This window comes from Castanea sativa, chromosome 2 (assembly GCF_040712315.1).
Source record: "Castanea sativa cultivar Marrone di Chiusa Pesio chromosome 2, ASM4071231v1".
NCBI lineage: Eukaryota > Viridiplantae > Streptophyta > Magnoliopsida > Fagales > Fagaceae > Castanea > Castanea sativa.
In genome coordinates this window covers 50,203,087-50,224,920 of record NC_134014.1, presented here as the reverse complement: position 1 = coordinate 50,224,920, position 21,834 = coordinate 50,203,087, and the positions used below count along the sequence as shown (strand labels likewise).

Here is a 21,834-nt window from a genome sequence, read left to right as displayed (position 1 = left end):
TTCTGTTCTACCACACCAACGGAGAAATATGATCTGATGGTATTATTATAGATGTAAACATAAGATTATAGCTTTCTTACAAGACAGTTTGACTCTTCACTCACCAACGAGGAGAGCCTCCTTAATTAATCTTTCAAAGTTCTTGTATGATGATCCTTCAAAATCAGTTGCTTCCATTGCTTTCTTCTTCCATTCCCTAGCTTTTTGCCTCATGGCATGTCCCTTTTCCCCTTCCATCATTTCCTTAACAAGTGCTTCAATCTCATGACATTTAACATCGTTAACCTCCACACCAATCTCCCAAGTGGTACAAGCATACCGACAATTTGTCTGTTGCTCGGCAAAGAAAGGCCAATAAATAATAGGCACGCCAGCAGATACACTTTCTAATGTAGAATTCCAACCACAATGTGTTAGGAAAACCCCTATGGATGGGTGTGCTAACACTTTATCTTGGGGGCACCAACTTGTTAGCAATCCCCTATCCTTAGTCTCCTCAAAAAATTATTCAGGCAAGATTGTTGAATCTCCCATTACCACATCAGGCCTAAGTATCCACAAAAATGTGTGCTTGCTATTCGCAAGACCCCATGCAAACTCTTTCAAGTGTTGGTCTAACATCACAGTTATGCTTCCAAAATTTACATACACAACAAAGTTCGGTTCCCTTTTATCAAGCCATTGGAGACATTTGGAGTCTTCTTTCCATAAGCTTGAACCTTGAGACATGAAATGGCTCTCAGGTACATGACGACTAAGTAAGTGAAGTGGGCCTATGTTGTAAACATGAGAGGGAATTTGGCTAAAAGTACTTCTAGGACTTCATGTTCAAACACCTCGAATGTGTTGAAGATGATCGCCGAAGAATTTAAGCAATTTTGTGCTTCTCATCCCACAAAATCAAACAGTGTTTCACTAATGTCAATGGTTCTAATAGAGGTAGGGAGGTCCTTGAGCCGGATGTTTTTCATTCCCGGGATCCAATTTATTGGTTTGTCAAGTGTTCCATCATCTTTGAAGCTTTCATCTGTAACAAAAGAAATATAAAACAATAAGTCTAGAATCAAAACTTTTCTCATAAATTGTTGATGCAATAAGTTGTTAACGATTAATAATAAAATGGTGTCAATAGTAAGTCTATATGAAAATCAATAATCACTTCTCTATTCAGCAATATTAAAAATGTTGTTTAAGTAATATTGAAAAATGTAGTTTATAGCATTACTCTAGACAAGGACAAATCCACGCTTGGACCAAGGGAGGCCAACCCCTAGCCCAACGCCAAACGATCCTCCCCATTTCAATATTTTAATTTTTGTTAATAATGCATATTTAAAATTTGTCATCATCCTCCCCAAAATGACTAGTTAAGTTGCAATTGGCACTTCTCATAATCACTTATAAACCTAAAATCCACCTTGTAAATATCTAATATGGGACTCTGTACATACCTACACAACACACACATATTCACTTATAAACCTAAAATCCACCTAGTAAATATCTAATGTGGGACACTGTACACGCCCACACAACACACACATGGTGTTATATACCATGTTTGTTCTTATATATATAATTTGTACTAACCTGAAAAGAGAACTAGTCACTTATTTGTTTACACCCGGCCAAAAGGACTATTCAAGTTACGATTAGGAATCTTCGTAATCACTTATGAACCTAAGATCCACCTAGTATACACCTAATGTGGAACTCAGCGCATGCCTATACAACTCACGCTTAAACAATCAAATCTAATCAAATACGCACAATTTAGGTATCACACTTTTCATCTTATAAAATAAATTAGTCCAAATAAGTTTTAAAAAAATGTTATAGTCTAATGTGTGGCCATCCTCTAAATAAAAAATTTTAAAAAAAATTTAACGTAAAACATTTTTAAAAATCGTTTTTCATCTTTTAGTATTTGTAAAGAAGATTCTCTTTCTTGACCGATTGAAAATTATAAGGTTTGTAAATATTTTTTTTATGATTTCATTTTGAATTATATCAAACGGTTTTTAAGAATTAAAATATCATTTACTTACTAACTTGTTTGTAGAGTGATTGTACTTATAATTACTCTCTTTTTTATCACAACTACAAAAAAAAAAAAAAAAAAAAAAAAAAAAAAGCATTTTCAATAATAAATATTGTCAAAACTAAGTTTCATAATCTAAATTACTATTTGATTTTGTACTTCAAAAGGAAAATTATTCTGAATTTAGTATATATAAACAACTATAGATTTTTTTTTTAGGATTTTTTTTTGAGAAGAAGATTTTTTTTAGGATTTAAAAAAAAAACTAATTTTAATAAGACAAATGATTGATTTAAAATGTCTTCTGAAACAATTATTTTATGTCTACTGTGTGGGGCAAAAGGATCCTGGTGGGAATGTGGGCCTTTTGGGCCTTGTTAAAGAAGGCCGACCTGACCCTGGGGTTAGAGATTGTTGGTGCTATGGGTCGGCCTATACGCCGAGGATCCTAGGATCCAGCCGAGGATGGTTTTCCCCTCGGACTGACATCAAAGAACCTGAGACTTCATGGTAAAGATTAGGGAATGATACGGTCAAGACCAACGGTTAAAGGGAGAGAACCCTTGAATGTCCTAGAAGCGCCGATGTTGGAAGAATATCAAAGGTAAAGGCTGCTACCTCCACATTAAAGACCCTGCACCTACCACCCTGGCCGCATTAATGAGGAAGTGACACTTAAACAAGGAAGGGAAACTTCTAGTTACCGTTCAAAGGCACTAAGAAAAGAAATATCTAGGCTAAGGGAGGAATTGGGGGCAACACGTGGATAAAGTATTAAAAAGAGGAGTATTTAAGGAGGGACCGGGAACAAACGGGATGGAACTTTTTGTAACCTAAAAAGAAGAAGGAAAAAGAGAGAGATATAATATAAGAACAGCTTTCGGCTTACGTCCGAGGAGGTCTATTTACATTACTCCTTTTTGTCTCTAAGTACTTGGAATCTTTAGTTTGTCATTTCATCCTCATACACTTCTAACCTGGGTTTCAAGCCCACACTCTACAAATTCTTATTGTTTAAGGCTCATTGGGTCTGAGCCCATAACTATTCTTGGGTCCAGGTGCAATTGTGCACTTACAATTGGCGCCGTCTGTGGGAATCTAGTCTAGAAGTAGTAGGGATATTATGGCAGGCTTAGGCTCTCATCATGCAGAGTCACAAGGGTCACAACCTGAAGATCATTTCGAACGTCTTGAACAACGTAGGGATCGTGAGGGAAGCGTCCATACAGAATATCCAGGGGCTAGCCATACTCATGGAGGGGGTAGCACTACCCACGATGAGGGCTCTAAATCCATGCAGAAGGAAATCAATCGTTTGAAGAGGAAGTTACGCCGTGCTAAACGTAAGGTTTCCCCGTCCTCATCTAGTTCTTCCTCAGAGAAGGATGGGGGACATGGCTACGGTTCAAGGTCATATTCCCCCACCCAGTGCAACATCCTCTGGTGAGGAGAACGACCAGCCAATCCGCAGACGTAAGAAGCTTCGTCCTAGGGGTTTAGGCAACGATACCATGAGTAGGGCGTTGCACCAACTCTCTAAATCTCCGTTTTCACGAAGGATTGAGAGGGGGAGGCTCCCCAGGAGGTTCACCCAGCCCACGTTTACCATCTATAATGGCCGGACTGATCCGGTGGAGCACGTGAGTCACTTCAACCAAAGGATGGCAGTGCACTCTCATAACGAGACTTTGATGTGTAAAGTCTTCCCCTCCAGCTTGGGACCTGTGGCTATGAGATGGTTCAACGGTCTCAAGTCGGGGTCTGTAGGCTCGTTTGGGGAACTAACTAGGGCGTTTGCTTCTCGGTTCATTACTTGTAGCAGAGTCCCTCGGCCACTGGACTCATTGCTATCCATGGTCATGAAGGAAGGGGAGACACTGAAAGCATACTCCGACAGATATTGGGAGATGTTTAATGAAATAGACGGCGACTTTGATGAGGTGGCGCTAAATACCTTTAAGGTAGGCCTCCCTACTGATCACGACCTAAGAAAGTCTTTGACGAAAAAGCCCGTCCGCAGCGTACGTCGTCTTATGGATCGTATTGATGAATATAAAAGGGTAGAGGAAGACCAGCAACAGGGAAAAGGAAAGGAGAAGGTTATCCCGCAGGAGAGAAGGGATTTCAGGTCGGACAGATATCACAACAACAAGCCGAGGAGGGATTACTTCGGACAATCCGGCTCGGCAGCACCCCAGGCTGTAAATGCGTGTTCCGAGAACCGGTGCATCGGCTATTAGAAAAAGTTCGTAAAGAGCCCTTCTTCAGTGGCCCGGTAAAATGGCAGGTGACCCCGCGAGAAGAAATCAAAACCTTTTCGTCGGTACCATCGGGATGTGGGCCACACTACCGAGAACCGTCGAACCGTGGAACCATCTAGAGCGGCTCGTCGGTGAGGGAAAGTTAAAGCGGCACTTGTGTCGGCCACTGGGCAAGTCAGTCAAGTTGGTTCAAACAACCAGCGGAATAGTTCATCTCGGCCAGCATTGGGGACGATTAATGTTATCTTCGCTGCACCTGGTAGGACAGGCTCAGGTCCTACTAGGGTTATGGCGGTTTCCCATTCGCAGGCCGAGGATGTGGGTAGCAGGCCGAAGAGATTAAAGAGCACTTTACCTGTCTTGGGTTTCTCCGAGGAGGATAAAGTAGGGACTATCCAGCCCCATGACGATGCTCTTGTGGTTACCCTCAGAATAGGTAATTATGACGTGAAGAGGGTAATGATAGATCAGGGCAGCGGTGCAGATATCATGTACCCTGATCTATTTAAGGGGTTAAGGTTGGAGTTGGAAGATTTAACTCCTTATGACTCACCTCTTATTAGCTTTGAAGGGAGAGCCGTTGTGCCAAAAGGACAGATCCGTTTACCCGTTCAATCCGGCACAGAAACGGTTGAAGTAGATTTCATTGTGGTTGACGCGTACTCTCCATATACAGCCATCCTCGCCAGGCCATGGCTGCACGCCCTGGGAGCCGTTTCCTCTACCTTGCACGTTAAGGTTAAATTCCCCTCGGGGGAACATGTTGAGGAAATCCTCGGCAGTCAGGTAGTGGCCAGGCAATGCATCTTCGCTGCAGTACTTCGTCAGTCAGAAGTCGAGTTATCAACCTTGCCCATCCAGGAGTCATAGCAATTAACAGCTCCGGAGGCACCTGGAGCGATGACAGAAGATGAGGCTGTTTGCGAGGAGTTAGAGAAGTTTGTAATAACCGACGATCCAGAGAGGTTCTTTCAAGTTGGCATACGATTGCCACACCAAGAAAAGATGGAGTTGTTGAAATTTCTGAAGGATAATCTAGATGTCTTTGCATGGGACCCCTATGAGGCTCCAGGTGTGGATCCGAACTTTATTTGTCATCATCTAAACGTCAATCCGGCCATTGTTCCGAGGAGGCAGCCACCTCGGCGATCTTCCCGAGAACATTCTGAGGCTGTGAAGGAAGAGGTTCTTAAACTCAAAAGGGCGGGGGCTATCAAAGAAGTTTTCTACCCTGAATGGTTGGCTCATACTGTTGTCGTTAAGAAGAAGAACGGCAAGTGGAGAGTATGTGTAGACTTTACTGATCTGAACAAGGCCTGTCCTAAAGATTCATTCCCAATGCCACGGATTGATCAACTGGTAGATGCTACTGTCGGACATCCTCGGATGAGTTTCCTGGACGCCTTTCAAGGTTACCACCAAATCCCCTTGGCATTAGAGGATCAGGAAAAGACTGCTTTCATTACTCCAACGGGGAACTATCATTATAAAGTCATGCCATTTGGGTTAAAAAATGCTGGGGCTACTTATCAAAAAATGATGACCCGAATGTTTGAACGGAATCGGGGAAAACCATAGAAGTATACGTGGATGACATGGTGGTAAAGAGTAAGACGGTACCTTCGCACATCACAGATTTGGCCGACACCTTCCAAATGCTGAGGAAGTATAAGTTGCGCCTTAACGCCTCCAAGTGTTCTTTTGGAGTGGGATCTGGAAAGTTCTTAGGATATATGATCACTCATAGGGGCATAGAGGTGAACCCAGTGCAGGTTAGGGCTATTCAAAATTTGCAGCCGCCTCGGAACCCAAAGGAGATTCACACATAGACAGCAATGAATTCTGCGTTGAACGTATTTATTTCTCGGTCACCGACCGGTGCCGTCCTTTCTTTCAGTTGTTGAACAAGTGGAAAGGGTTTCAGTGGACCGAGGATTGTGAGTCAGCTTTCCAACAGCTTAAGCAATATCTATCTCGGCCACCCATTTTATCTCGCCCTGAGGTGGACGAGGTTTTATTCGCTTATCTTACCGTGGCTATTCATGCGGTGAGTCTAGTCCTTATAAGGAATGAAGATGGAGTGCAGAGGCCGATCTACTATGTTAGTAAGTCCTTGAATGAAGCCGAGGTGCGCTATTTGCCCTTGGAAAAAGCACTTCTGGCTGTAGTCCACGCCACGCGCAAACTTCCTCATTATTTCCAATCTCATACTGTGGTTGTTTTGACCCAGTTGCCGCTCAAGGCTGTGTTGCGTAGTGCTGATTATTCTGGCAGAGTGGCAAAATGGGGAACCATTTTGGGAGCCTTTGATGTTAAGTACAAGCCTCGCACCTCGGTGAAAGGTCAGGTCCTCGCTGATTTGGTGGCGAGTTTGCCGAGCCATTGTTAGAAGAAACTTCAAAGGTAGCGCACATGGGTGAAAAATGGGTTGGTGTGATGACAGCCGTATCGGCGTCGGCGTGGATTGTTTATGTGGCTGGGGCTGCTAATCATAAAGGGTCCGGCGTTGGACTTGTTCTAATGTCCCCCGAAGGAATTGTCTTTGAAAAATCTTTGAGATTGGCTTTCTCGGCTACTAATAATGAGGCCGAGTATGAAGCGATCTTGGTAGGCATGCGAATGGTACATAAGATGGGGGGCAAGGACACCCATGTGTTCTCGGACTCTCAATTAGTGGTCGGCCAAGTCATGGGGACCATGGAGGCTAGAGATTCCAGAATGCAGGAATATTTGGCCCAGTCAAGCGTCGGCAGCCGAATTCGACTCCTTTGCCTTAGTTCATGTCTCTAGGAGTGGAAATACTCATGCAGATTCTTTGGCTACGTTGGCAACATACTCGGCTCAAGGTCTACCAAGGGTTATTCTCGTTGAGGATTTGGTAGAACCTTCTCTTATAGCTGCTAACGCACCTCGCGTCCATCTAATAAGGCCTGGTCCTAGTTGGATGGATTCGATCATATCTTTTCTCAAAAATGACATCCTTCCCTAAGACAAAGTTGAAGCGAGAAAAGGTACGTCGAAAGGCGCCGCGTTTCGGTTGTCCGAGGACCAGAAGCTATACAAACGATCCTTTTCGGGACCGTATTTGTTGTGTGTACACCCTGAATCAACAGAATCATTACTGGAGGAATTGCATGAAGGAATTTGTGGGAGTCACACTGGGGGAAGGTCCTTAGCTCATAGAGCCCTTACTCAGGGTTATTGGTGGCCCAATATGCAGAGGGAGGCTCAGGACTATGCCGAAAGTGTGATCAATGTCGAGGTTCGCTCCTAATATCCACCAACCCTGGAGGGGTTCTTAACCCTCTGTCTAGCCCTTGGCCTTTCGCACAATGGGGCCTGGACATTGTCGGGCCATTTCCGAGAGCCGCCGGCAACAAAAGATGGTTGCTCGTGGGAACGTACTATTTCACTAAATGGGTTGAAGCCGAGCCATTAGCCAATATCCGAGATGTTGATTCCAAGAAATTTATATGGAAAAACATTGTTACTAGATTTGGTATACCGCACACTCTTGTCTCAGACAACGGCGTTCAATTTGACAGCAACGCCTTTAGGCAATATTGTGGTGACATGGGTATCATAAATAGATATTCTACCCCGCCTTATCCTCGAGGGAATGGGCAGGCCGAGGCCGTTAACAAAGTCATAGTCAATGGGCTCAAGAAGAGGTTGGATGATGCGAAAGGCAGATGGGTAGAAGAGCTCCCTCATGTTCTCGTGGACATATCGGACCACACCACGCAGTCCACCGGAGAGACACCATTTTCTATTACTTATGGAGCCGAGGCGTTGATACCACTAGAATCTGGTATTCCTACAATAAAGAAAATTTCTTTTAGCCCCGATAATAACCAGGGACTTTTGGAGAAAGATCTTGATTTACTTGAGGAACGGCGTGAGGCAGCTATGGTCCAATTGGCTTATTATCAGCAAAAGCTAAAACGAGGATATGATGCCCACGTGAAGCTAAGGCCACTTGCACCCGGTGATCTTGTATTAAGGAAAGTTGTAGGCACTTCTAAGAACCCGGCATGGGGTAAACTAGGACCTAACTGGAAGGCCCCTATCGCATTGTTTCAATAGCAGGCATAGGGTCGTATAGGCTAGCTGACCTAGATGAACGAGTTGTACCACGTCCATGGAATGTAAATAACCTTAGAAGGTATTATTATTAATCAAATAAGCTTTTGTCAATTAATATTTTAAAGTTATGGCTAGCTCTTATATTTGGAGTTACAATTATTAAGAATCAAACAGAAACTTGGTTAAGTGTAGTCCTCGGACCACAAACCTTGTGGAAATTGATGTCTTGTCATTTGTTAAACAGAACCTTAGTTATGCCGGGTCTTCGGACCTCCTACTTTGGGAAAATTAACATTTGAAGTTACAATTTTTGAGAATCAAACAGAAACTTGGTTAAGTGTAGTCCTCGGACCACAAACCTTGTGGAAATTGATGTCTTGTCATTTGTTAAACAGAACCTTAGTTATGCCGGGTCTTCGGACCTCCTACTTTGGGAAAATTAACATTTGAAGTTACAATTTTTGAGAATCAAACAGAAACTTGGTTAAGTGTAGTCCTCGGACCACAAACCTTGTGGAAATTGATGTCTTGTCATTTGTTAAACAGAACCTTAGTTATGCCGGGTCTTCGGACCTCCTACTTTGGGAAAATTAACATTTGAAGTTACAATTTTTGAGAATCAAACAGAAACTTGGTTAGGTGTAGTCCTCGGACCACAAACCTTGTGGAAATTGATGTCTTGTCATTTGTTAAACAGAACCTTAGTTATGCCGGGTCTTCGGACCTCCTACTTTGGGAAAATTAACATTTGAAGTTACAATTTTTGAGAATCAAACAGAAACTTGGTTAAGTGTAGTCCTCGGACCACAAACCTTGCGGAAATTGATGTCTTGTCATTTGTTAAACAGAACCTTAGTTATGCCGGGTCTTCGGACCTCCTACTTTGGGAAAATTAACATTTGAAGTTACAATTTTTGAGAATCAAACAGAAACTTGGTTAAGTGTAGTCCTCGGACCACAAACCTTGAGGAAATTGATGTCTTACCATTTACAGTTACAATTTTGAAGAATTAAACGAAAGATTGCTTAAGATTTATCTTCGGACTATGACTTTGATTAAACTTAACTTCTGATTATGCCTGGATGTTAATACCTTACTGTTTATTAACTCGGATCTTACATCCTACTAAAAACAGTGTTATGCATTATAAGGGCTTAATTGTTATATGAAGTCCTCTTTCCTTTTTTAATCGAGGTATTATTCAAAGGAATTAACCATGTCACCTTGTATTAAATCTTTAATAATGTACGCATGATTATGTGAAAGTTATGACTATGCAATCCTTGGAGTTAGATTTTTATGCTCTGAGAAACTTCTGATATGACTTAATGGGAAAACTTTTGTAATAAGTACATAAAGAATAAAGAAAAAGCAGACACAATCCAAGTGAAAAGCAAACGAAATTGTTCTTCATTAATCAAGGTGAATATACATTACAATATATAATTCAAAAACAAAAAAAAATGGAAAAAGAGAAGCCCTAAACTAAGTCCTAAGCTGTTGGAGGAGGATCTTGCTGAGAGGTACTAGTGCCCTCGGTCTTTCTCAACTCCAGCTCAAAAGGAGTCATAACCTGCTTTCCTTTATCCGCTGTCTTTGGTGGAAGGACGTTGGGTTCCACTATCTGGTTCAAGTCCCTTTCTGCATCCACCCCACCTTCCTTTTCTTTATTGGAACCAGAAGGTTCTGTAGGATCAGGAATTTGCTGTGGGACCATCGGAGGTAGGACAGGAAGAGTTGTCTCAGGGGTAGGAGTAGCAGCAGGAGCCTCTTCAATCTCCTGTATTTCTAGGGGAAGCCAAACGTTCTCGGACTTCCTCAAATCCGAAGACTGGGGAACTCCTGCTACGTTTAAAGCTTCCCCCCATACTTTTTGACAGTATTCGCGGCATAAAGCCGCGAACTCCTCTGTCACCGCTCCTCGGTAGTGGCTACCCCTTCATCAAAACTTGCTCGCTTCGCAGCTTGAAGAGAGAGTTGGAAGGAACCGGCTTCTTCTTTCATCGGCGCCAATCGCTTCTTCGCATCCGAGCACTCCCTTTGAGCTTGGGAGAGCTCTTCATCTCTTGCATGAAGGAGCTTGCGCCGTCCTTCTATCCGGGTCTTCATTGTCTTCAAGTTTGACTCGACCCCATTCTTCTCTCTCCTCGGCTCTGCTACCTCCGAGGTCGGCTTTTCGTTCTCGGCAAGGGCCGTACCCAAGGACTTCTCGGTCTCCACCCTAATTTCGAGCTCAGCCCGGCTACTTTCCGAGCGTCTTCAATAAACTTTTCAGCTACAAAGACCTCCTGAATAGCCCGTAAAAAAGCATGATGGAGTTAGGAATAACAAAAACTAATTTACTTATAAATATTGTTAAAAGGAGAAACACTTACCGGTGCTAAGTCTCTTTCTAGAGAGAGGAATAGTTGTGGTTGGCCCATCTTTTCCAAGGTCTCCATGTCCTTGGGCAGCGAAGAGGGCGTTCTAGGACCTCGGCCAGGTGGTGGGCGTGGCCTTGTTGAACCGCCCTTATACCGGACCGACAGGAGATAGGAGCGCCGTCCGGCCTTAGATCGGGGGACCAAGTGGCCGGTGCTCGGTGCACTACGGCCTCATCCCCGATTTCCCCAAGTTCGGTCGAACGGGCTCTACCCTTGCCTTTGTCCGGCTTCCGCTGGGCCGGTGGGAGTTGTTGGCGTGGTTTCTTGGGGTCTTTAGTAATCGTCCCCTCATTATCTCCCTTCCTCTTCTTCTTGGGATCCTCGGCTGGTAGTTTTGGCTCGCCTAGAGGAGGAGGAGGAGGTAAGGGCCGGGGAACTTGGGACGTCCTTGTTTTCTTCTTCTCGCAACTTTGGCAGCCCTATTAGTGAGAAGACCCTCCATTCGTCCCATGCCTTCCACGGATTCGTCCTCGGGAAGGGCAACTACAAACCCCGTGATTCCGCAGGCCTCGGTGGCTTCTTCCTCCTCGTCGGAAAGTACCACGAACTGGTTTCCGCGAGGTCTCTCGGTGTCTTCAAGATGGAATTGGTCTATCTCGTCGTCAAGAGTGTGTGAAGAAGACACCTCCTCTTCCGGAACGACAGCTTGTTTGTGAGTGTATGGCGAGGGGACTGCCGCTATCGGCCGGTTGTACAAAATAGTGTCGGGAGCGTCCGGAGGTCACGGTCGTCCAAAAAATGGGGCCGAGCTACGTTTATCCTCTTCCGTCTTCGGTCGCCGGCAATAATGGCGTCCTCTATCTCCCGAAAGTCTTTGGAAAGGGGGTGTATCCTAGAATGAGATGAGCAGCCCGGAGTTGTAGGTCCGCACTAACGAATACCTCGGAGCGAAGTACTCGGTTTAGATCGGCAACGTTACGGTGACTTAGACGAGGACGCACGTGTTGCTTATCCGCAAAAAAGACATCAAACAAACAAACCTGGTCGATTCACACAAATATTTAACGAATTTAAGTAAATACAAATACGCATTTCGTGTGTGTGTTAGGAGAAGTTGTGTTGTGGGGAGATTAATCCTATGGTGTCGCACCTGGATCCCCCCACCGAACCGGGCGTGGAGGCCGTCGTGCCGCTCCCGGACACGATCGGGTAGTCGTCCTTCATGCCTTTGTTTGATTTGGGCGGACAGGAGATTAGCCTAACGGTGCTAGACCGAGATTTCATATAATAGCCTACCTTAGAGAGTTTGTGGGACTCATATAGGAACACGACATCGTGCCATGTGAGGTTTAAACTCATCTGCTCGTTTAGAGCATCTACACTACCTAAAACTCTAAAAACATTTGGAAGGCATTGGTCGGGGCACAACCGGTGGTTGCGAAGATACTCCCTCATTACGGGTTTCATTGGTAGGGTCATCCCACCCTCTATGAAGGCTATCATAGGAATGATAACCTCTCCCTCTTTCCTAGAACCAGCCACGGCTGTTGCCGGGCAGTATTCTAACCCTACGTCGCTGGGAATATGGTATTTGGCTCTAAAGCCTTCCATCCCAGCGGCGGTATCAACTAGACACTTGAATCTTCCCATTACAGAGAGACGATAGACTAAACTTTAAAAGGGAGAGTAATTGTATTGGTAGCCGAGGACTGTATCCGAGGAGAAAAGGTCAAGACTAGAGAGAGAGCAAGAACTTACAAGGTTGAAGGTACGGGTTTCCACGTTTTTCTGCTGGTGAAGAATGATTGTTGTTGTTTTGATGGGATTGATCCCTGATGACTTAAATGAAGGCGCAGGTTCCCGAAGCGTCACGACGTGCGAAAAGGCGGCCTCGAAAATTATGTCTGTCCCGCCTAAAATTTTGTGGAGTGAGGAGAACCGTTGGATGCCCATCTCACCGTTGAGCGTGGGAGACAAAGAGTAACTTACAGTAATAAATGCGCGCGTTTTCGAAAATGAAACCGCCAAGTGTCATCTTCTGGGACGCGAAACGATTTCCACACGTGTCGTCACTTATAAAGTGTGTAGAGCAGGTTCTCATCGGATCAAAACCCTATTTTTCTCCTCGGATGTCGAAAATTAGAGTTTTGAGGGGCTATTGTGTGGGGCAAAAGGATCCCGGTGGGAATGTGGGCCTTTTGGGCCTTGTTAAAGAAGGCCGACCTGACCCTGGGGTTAGAGATTGTTGGTGCTATGGGTCGGCCTATACGCCGAGGATCCTAGGATCTAGCCGAGGATGGTTTTCCCCTCGGACTGACATCAAAGAACCTGAGACTTCATGGTAAAGATTAGGGAATGATACGGTCAAGACCAACGGTTAAAGGGAGAGAACCCTTGAATGTCCTAGAAGCGCCGATGTTGGAAGAATATCAAAGGTAAAGGCTGCTACCTCCACATTAAAGACCCTGCACCTACCACCCTGGCCGCATTAATGAGGAAGAGACACATAAAAAAAGGAAAGGAAACTTCTAGTTACTGTTCAAAGGCACTAAGAAAAGAAATATCTAGGCTAAGGGAGGAATTGGGGGGGCAACACGTGGATAAAGTATTAAAAAGAGGAGTATTTAAGGAGGGACCGGGAACAGAAACAGGATGGAACTTTTTGTAACCTAAAAAGAAGAAGGAAAAAGAGAGAGATATAATATAAGAACAGCTTTCGGCTTACGTCCGAGGAGGTCTATTTACATTACTCCTTTTTGTCTCTAAGTACTTGGAATCTTTAGTTTGTCATTTCATCCTCATACACTTCTAACCTGGGTTTCAAGCCCACACTCTACAAATTCTTATTGTTTAAGGCTCATTGGGTCTGAGCCCATAACTATTCTTGGGTCCAGGTGCAATTGTGCACTTACATCTACTTTCTAATTTGCATTTTTCTAATATTGAATGAGTGCTAGTTTTATTTTATTTTTTTATAGGATAGTAGGATACCTAGTCATAAATTTCATTTTTTTTTTTTTCATTCTTGATTTTTTTTTTTTTTTTTTTCACGTTTTGGCTCTCCAAAACCTAAATCTTGGCTCTATCTTTGACTCTAGATTATATGCTTTTAGAAAATATTGTTAGAGTGATTGTTAATATTTCAACTTTTACAAATCGAAATCATCTTGATATGAAAATTGCATGTCCCATATGTAATTTTTCAGTATATTAAACATTTTTCTTGTATCTTGTCAACGAGAATTTAACTTCGTAAACATTTTTTTAGGACATAAGATCATTACTACTCATTATTGTAGTAGAAAAGAATAAAATTATTATCACAAAACAAAGTTAGAAATTACAATTCCCATTCTCATAATATAAATGATGGCTAGGAAATTTAGGAATTGTGATCCCTTAAGAAATTATTCTGATTTATAAGCTACAGGTCTACACAACAAAGTATCCCTCTCCCATTCCTTAAACTTTGATAAAACAAAATATGATCTTAGGTTTCATTATGATGTGGATAGATTTTATCTTAATTAGTTTTTTTTTTCCTTTCTTTTTGGAGAATCGTCTTAATTTAGTTAATAATGCTTATGAAAGGATTCAATTTATTGATCAGCGATTGGCTATACAGAGTTTCATAACCGTGTATATATATACACACACACACACAATTCCTTACTCTCATTAATTAGACCAAAACTAGATTTCTCATATAAAATTTTCTTGCAATTACTATATTTTACGGCTACGTCTTGCTTTTCTTTGATTTCTCTAGTAGATCATAGCATAACCTTTCTTTCCCCTTATAATCCACATTCGCCAAGAAATATTAAACCAAATGCGATATGACGACAATGACAATCAACAATTAATTAAAGGTAACTTTATATATATTCAAGCAAATAAAGAAAAAAAAAGTAATTTTACGCATTATTTATCCCATGAACAAAAGAAAATCTATTATGTATCTCGCAGGAGTTAGATCTCATATGTATTTAATACATGTATGTATCTACCCTCTTACATGGTGTGAGTATTGCATTTATCCAATACATCATACATGTATGTATCTACTCTCTTAAATGAGGTGGGACCCACCTCATATGAGAGGGTAGATACAAATTTTTTATATATGTAATACCACCTCCTATTCAGAGATTGCTTTTGTAAAATAGACATGTTATTATTTCTAATTTTGCGGACTTGACTTTGATGTAACAAGTAGTGAAGTTATTTTGCAAAAGAAAAAAAAAATTGTGAGAAGTATTTATTATCCATACTGTAGGACAAATTACTACGACTCTTTGACAAGAGAAAATATCTCTCTTATCGAATAGTACACCACTCCTATATTTGATGGATCTCACACATTTATGAGATCCCATGTTACTTAATTATTGAAACGATAAAAAAAAAAAAAAAAAGACCTCATGTTATTATGAAATGAGCATTCCATAAGGCAATTTTATAAGATAATTTTTCCTCTTATAAAATAAGTTGCATTCATGGAATATAGCAATCCATTGAAAGGAAGAGGAGTTTTAGTTGTAGGGTTTTGTTGTAGAACTTTTGGGATTATAAAGAACTGTAACTAGAAAGAAATATAACATTTTGGGTACAAGGAAAGATCTTCTGAACCAAGGTGCGGATGTCAACCCTACACTACTATAAAATCCTCAAAACCCTCACAAACCAAGGTACACATAATTTACCTCAGCTCTGGCACTCTAAAGTTGTGAAGAGTTCTCTGACTTAACCTTCTGAGGGTCTTTAGCCAGTACCGTACCGATACTCTCCTAGGGTTTTCTTTGTCTTTGTTTCGCAGGTCTTGATTTGAGCACGTGAGTATTGTGCAGCTTATTGACGATTTTTGGCATCATGAATTGGCGCCATCTGTGGGAAACTTGCGACTTGTAAGCCATATTACCACTTCCTGGACAAAGAGTTGCATGGTGCTCACTTACTCAATGGCGACCACTAACGATGAACCACCCATGACCGCCCTCAAGAGACAGGTTCAAACTCTCGCCGCTGCCGTGGAACACCTCACCAAACAAAACCATGACCTTGAAGAACAGTTGCGCCAAAAGAACGCAAGCCTTAATACTTAGGAGGAAGACCAAGAAGGAACCAGCGCTGAGAGAAGGAACCAGGAAAGGCCGGAAGGTAGCAACGCCCCAAGCGAACCGGAACGACATGACACGAGCCGACCATCCGTCACCAATACGGTTCCATCTCACATAGTCGCCGAGATGCAGATAATGAAGGAACGGATGGACTTTATGATGAACGCCTTAGAGGATGGGTGTCTAGCGACCTCAATGACTTAGTCCATCGAACCGATTCGCCATTCACAGCGTCCATCACTTCATTTCCCCTTCCACCGTAGTTTCGTATGCCACAGGTGGAAAACTATGACGGATCCAAGGACCCCTTAGATCATTTGGAGTCTTTCAAGACCTTGATGCACCTTCAAGGGGTGCCAGATGAGATCATGTGCAGAGCCTTCCCCACCACGTTGGAGGGACCCACAAGGATCTGGTTCAGCAAGCTAACGCCCAACTCTATTGGTACCATTAAGGAGTTAAGCGCCCATTTCGCCTCACACTTCATCGGGGAGCACAGGTATAAGAAGTCAACTGCATGCCTGATGAACATTAAGCAGCGGGAAGACAAGACACTAAGATCTTGCATAACCCCTTTAACAAAGAGGCCCTCTCGATCAACGAAGCGGACGACGAGATACTTGTGGCGGCATTCACCAATGGGCTATGGAAGGGTAAGTTCCTATTTTCTCTATATAAGAACGACCCAAAGACCATGTCAGATGTGCTTTACAAGGTGACCAAATACATGAATGCGAAAGACGCACTACTAGCCGGAGAAGAGAAGCCCAAGAAAAGGGAAAGACAGGAAGACATACGGTCGGACAGGGGGCAAAAGATGGCTAGAACCGAAGAACGGTGAAAGGACAGACGCTCCAAGCCACCCGCGGGGAAGTTCACAAGCTTCACCCCGCTAACTGCCCCGATCGACCAAGTCTTGATGCAAATTAAGGACAAAGGAGCCCTGACTTTTCCCGGCAAGCTGAAGGGAGATCCTAATAAGAGGTCTAAGGACAAGTACTACCGCTTCCACCGTGATCACGGCCATGACACAGCTGACTACTACGACTTGAAACAACAAATTAAAGCTTTTATCAGGCAAGGAAAGCTACAGAGGTTCGTCAGCAAGGAGAAAGTAGATCCACCTCAGGAACAGGCTCCCCAACGGGAGAACGAGCGTCCTAGACCGCCCATAGGAGATATAAGAATGATTGTAGGGGGCACAATGGCTACTAGGTCGTCCAAAAAGGCCCGTAAGACTTACCTCAAGATGGTTCAGAACGCTCAGTTGATGGGTTCCATACCAAAGATGGCGCGAATCGACAACCCCGTCATCGAATTCTTGGAAGAAGATGCCCGATGTCTTCACCACCCACATGACGATGCACTTATCGGTAGTATACGAGTAGGGGATTACAACATGCACCAGGTTCTAGTTGACAATGGCAGCTTAGCTAACATCCTCTACTACCCCGTATTCCAGCAAATAAGGATTGATAGATAGCGACTATTTCGACGAACACTCCGCTCATCAGTTTTGGAGGAACAAGGGTGTTTCCCCTTGGTACAATCACATTATCTATGACGGTGGGCGATTATCCCAAGCAGATCACTAAAGATGTAACATTCCTTGTGGTCGACTACTCATCAGCTTACAATGCCATCCTAGGGCGACCCACCCTCAATTCATGGAAGGCTATAACCTCGACCTACCACTTAATGATCAAATTCCCTACTGATTATGGAATAGGAAAGCTGTGCGGAAATTAGGTGGCCGCACGCGAACGCTACATAGCTATGATGGGGATGGACGACCACCTCTAAGCCATGAATATAGAAGAACACCGAACAGTGATAGAGATCATTGAAAGGCTTGAAGAGATACTTCTCGACGACTCCAAGCCTGATCAAAAGACCAGGATTGGTACCCTCGCCAGCCCGGTGGTCCTCCAAGCAATTGCAGCTTTTCTCAAAGATAACCAGGATGTATTTGCTTGGAGCCATGAACACATGCTAGGAATAGACCCATCGGTCATGGTGCACAAGCTGAATGTGTCGCCCTCCTTTCCACCCATCAGTCAAAAAAAGCGGGTGTTCACCTCAAAACGAGACCAAGCTATAGCAAAAGAAGTTCACAAGCTACAAGAGGCGAACTTCATCAGGGAAGTTTACTACCCCGACTGGCTGGCAAACGTGGTAATGGTCAAGAAAGCCAGTGGGAAACGAAGGATGTATGTAGACTTCACAGACCTGAACAAGGCATGCCCCAAAGACAGCTACCCCCTCCCGCGGGTCGACGTCCTAGTTGACTCTACAACTCAACACCAGTTATTAAGCTTCATGCACGCCTTTTCGAGTTACAACCAGATCAGAATGGACGAAACAGATCAGGAGAAGACTTCATCCGTTACTAGCCAAGGCCTCTTTTGCTATAAGGTAATACTGTTTGGCCTCAAAAACGCGAGCGCGACGTATCAGAGGCTCATGAACAAGATGTTCGCACAGTAGATTGGGAGAAATGTCCGGGTCTATGTCGACGACATGCTAGTGAAAAGCTGAAGGGAAGGTGATCACTTGAATAATCTCAGGGAAACATTCGACACCATTCGTTCCTACAACATAAAGCTTAATCCAGGCAAGTGTGCCTTCAAAGTGACGGCAAGAAAATTCCTAGGGTACACGGTGTCCTGGAGAGGCATTGAGGCTAACCCGGACAAGATCCAGGCCATAATAGAAACGACACCCCCTAAAAACATGAAAAAAGTACAAAGACTCAACGGCAAGGTAGCCGCGCTTAATAGGTTTGTGTCCAGAGTAACGGATAAGTGTCTACCTTTCTTTCGGAAGTTGAAGAAAGCCTTCGAATGGACGGCCGAGTGTCAGCAAGCGTTTGAGGACCTGAAGGCCTACCTCTCTTCCCTACCATTGCTGAGTCCGCCAAAGCCAAGGGAAGAATTATTCCTCTATTTAGCTGTATCTCACGTTGCCGTCAACGCGGCCTTAATCAGAGAAGAAGACAAGGTGCAATAACCCATGTACTACGCCAACCGGGCGCTTCGTGGGGCAGAGGAGAGGTACCCGCCAATGGAGAAACTCACCTTCGCTTTGGTTACAGCATCTTGCAAGCTGAAGCCATACTTCCAGGCCCACACCATCGTTGTCCTTATAGAAAAATCTCTACGACGAGCAATGAGTAGTCTCAAAGCTGCCGAACGGATGGCGCTATGGGCAATAGAACTAAGTCAATTTGACGTACAATATCTCCGGCGTACTGTCATAAAGGGACAAGTGATCACCGACTTCATTGTAGAGTTCACCAATATGGAAAGCCAGTGGCCAAAAGAGCCTTCTCACTGGAGCATCCACACGGATGGGTCATCTAACAAGCACGCTGGCAGAATCGGTGTAGTGCTCCACTCCCTAAAGGGAGACAAGATCGAATGTATGGTTCAATTAGACTTCCCCACAACAAACAAGGAAGCAGAGTATGAAGCCTTAGTAGCAGGACTAGACCTCACCAAAGCAGTAGGAGCGACAAGTGTGATCGTATACTACGATTCTCAAGTAGTCACCAGTCAGGTAAACAGCGACTACGAGTGCAAAGGAGAAAGGATGAAGAAGTTTATGGATCAAGTGCGAAAATGCATCAGCAAACTGCAAGCCAGGTTCTTCCAAATCCCTAGAGAAGAAAACGAGCAAGCTAATCACGTTGCCAAAGCCGCGTCAGCTAAATACATGCCTCTCCCCGGTAAAGTACTTTCCTTTTTTCAAATTTCACCCCTGATAGATGACGTCGGCGTGCAGGAAGTAAACTCGGAGAGCAATTGGGCTACACCAATAGTTTCCTATTTGAAAGACGGCAAACTACCCAACGGAAAGGAGGCCGCAAGAAAGCTAAAGGTTCAGGCAGCACAGTTCGTCTTGATAAAAGACATCCTGTATAAAAGAGGCTTCTCTCGACCGTACCTGAGATGTTTAAGTCCCGAAGAAGTGGATTATGTAATGAGAGAAGTGCACAAAGGGATCTGCGGCAACCATTCAGGGTCACGGTCATTGGTACATAAACTGGTTCGAGCTGGATATTACTGGCCTACTATGCAGAAGGATGCCCAAACTTATGTCAAAGCTTGCGACAAATGTCAAAGGTTCAGCAACGCCATCAAACAACCGACGGAAGAATTGACTCCGATAACAACCCCGTGGCCATTCGCTCAATGGGGACTCGACATCATGGGTCCATTCCTAGTAGCAATACGGCAACTAAAGTACCTTGTAGTCGGTATAGACTATTTCACTAAATGGGTAGAAGCAGAAGTCTTGGCTACCATTACGGAGAAGACTGTGAGGAGCTTCATCTGGAAGAACATCATCTGTAGATATGGAATCCCTAGAGTCTTAGTCTTCGATAACGGGAAGCAGTTCGACAATGACTCCTTCAAGGATTTTTGCTCACAATTGGGAATCAAAAACCACTACTCCTCCCTAGCCCACCCACAAGCCAATGAACAAGTTGAGGTCATGAACTGATCCTTGCTTAAGATCATCAAGACTCAGCTCGAGGGGGCGAAGGGTGTATGGCCAAAAGAGCTACCAAGCATACTATGGGCATATAGGATGGCAGCAAGAACGCCTACTAGGGAAACACCATTTCAACTAGCATATGGAAGTGAGGCAGTTGTCCCAGTGGAAGTCGGCCTCACGACCTACAGAGTGGGAAATCATTATGAAAGAAAGAACGACGAGGCTATGCGTCTACAGCTTGATCTACTAGATGAAGTCAGGGCGACAGCTGAATAGAGACTTGTACGATACTAGGACCTCATGGCCAAGCACTAAAACTCCCTAGTCAAACACCGAGACTTCAAGGTTGGAGACCTCGTCTTGAGGAAGGTAATGGGCTCTGCCAGAGACCTCGCACAAGGAAAGCTCGGCCCAAACTGGGAAGGACCCTACAAAATCACATCATGGCTGAGGAAAGACACCTATCACCTAGAAACACTGGACAGACAAAAGTTGCACCACCCGTGGAACACCGAGCATCTCCGAAAATACTACCAGTAGACATAATAACATGAAAAGCAACACTCCTCATTTTCCAATTTATTTTTGTTAATTTTTGCTACAGTCCTTTTTAAGCCCATAGGGTCAGTCTTTTTCTTTAAAGAACAATTTTTTTACATGCATTTATCATAATAAGAGGAGTTTATTCAAAAATAACTGGTGAATTATTAGTTTCTACATGTTTATTCTACGTGCCTATCAAGTCCACAAATGGACGGATTCAATAATTCATAAGTGGACGGATTCATAATTAAGTCCAGAAGTGGATGACCTTATCATGTGAGGATGAGTCAATATAAAGTCCACGAGTGGACGAATTCACTCTTAAGTCCACAAGTAGACGGATCCATGATTATGTCCATTAAGTGTACGAGTTCATCCCACAAGGATGGTCCAATATTATCAAGTCCACAAGGGGACGGATCCATAACTAAAGTGGATGGATCCGTAATTAAGTGGACGGGTTCATGACTTAGTCCATAAGTGGACAAGTTCATCCCACAAGGGTAAATTAATACTATTGTCCACAAGTGGACGAATCCATAGTTGAGTCCATAAGTGGACGAGTTTATCCCATGAGGATAAAAAATCCACGAATGAACGAACTAATTAAATCCACAAGTAGGCGGATTCATGATTAGTCCACAAGTGGACGAATTCATAAATTTCATAATTAGATGAGTTCATCCTATGAGGATATCCACCAGTGGACAAGTTCAATAAAAAGTCCAAAGGTGGACGAATTTACTAGTTCACAAAAAGGACGAGTTCAAAGAAGACGGGTTGAAATCGTTAAAGTAGACGAGTCTAGGCCATGAGGACACCTTAAGTGGATGGGTTCATCCTAGTTTACCAAGTACAAACATATCCTAGCATACATACAAGAGCAAGGAGCGAACATACACACCTACAAATAAAAAGC

The 21,834-nt window shown here is 43.6% G+C and overlaps 2 protein-coding genes and 1 pseudogene across 2 annotated transcripts; 2 read left to right on the top strand and 1 right to left on the bottom strand.

Moving 5' to 3' along the window:
• Positions 1–15,944, bottom strand: LOC142625475 (linamarin synthase 2-like; annotated as a pseudogene).
• Positions 15,945–16,791: 847 nt separating this feature from the next.
• On the top strand, positions 16,792–17,355 carry LOC142625474 (uncharacterized). The gene has a single exon (XM_075799124.1). It carries the CDS (start codon positions 16,792–16,794, stop codon positions 17,353–17,355), a length of 564 nt encoding a protein of 187 aa, XP_075655239.1.
• A 1,529-nt stretch (positions 17,356–18,884) lies between these two features.
• LOC142625473 (uncharacterized) lies at positions 18,885–20,378 on the top strand. The gene has a single exon (XM_075799122.1). It carries the CDS (start codon positions 18,885–18,887, stop codon positions 20,376–20,378), a length of 1,494 nt encoding a protein of 497 aa, XP_075655237.1.
• The last annotated feature ends 1,456 nt before the right edge of the window (positions 20,379–21,834 follow it).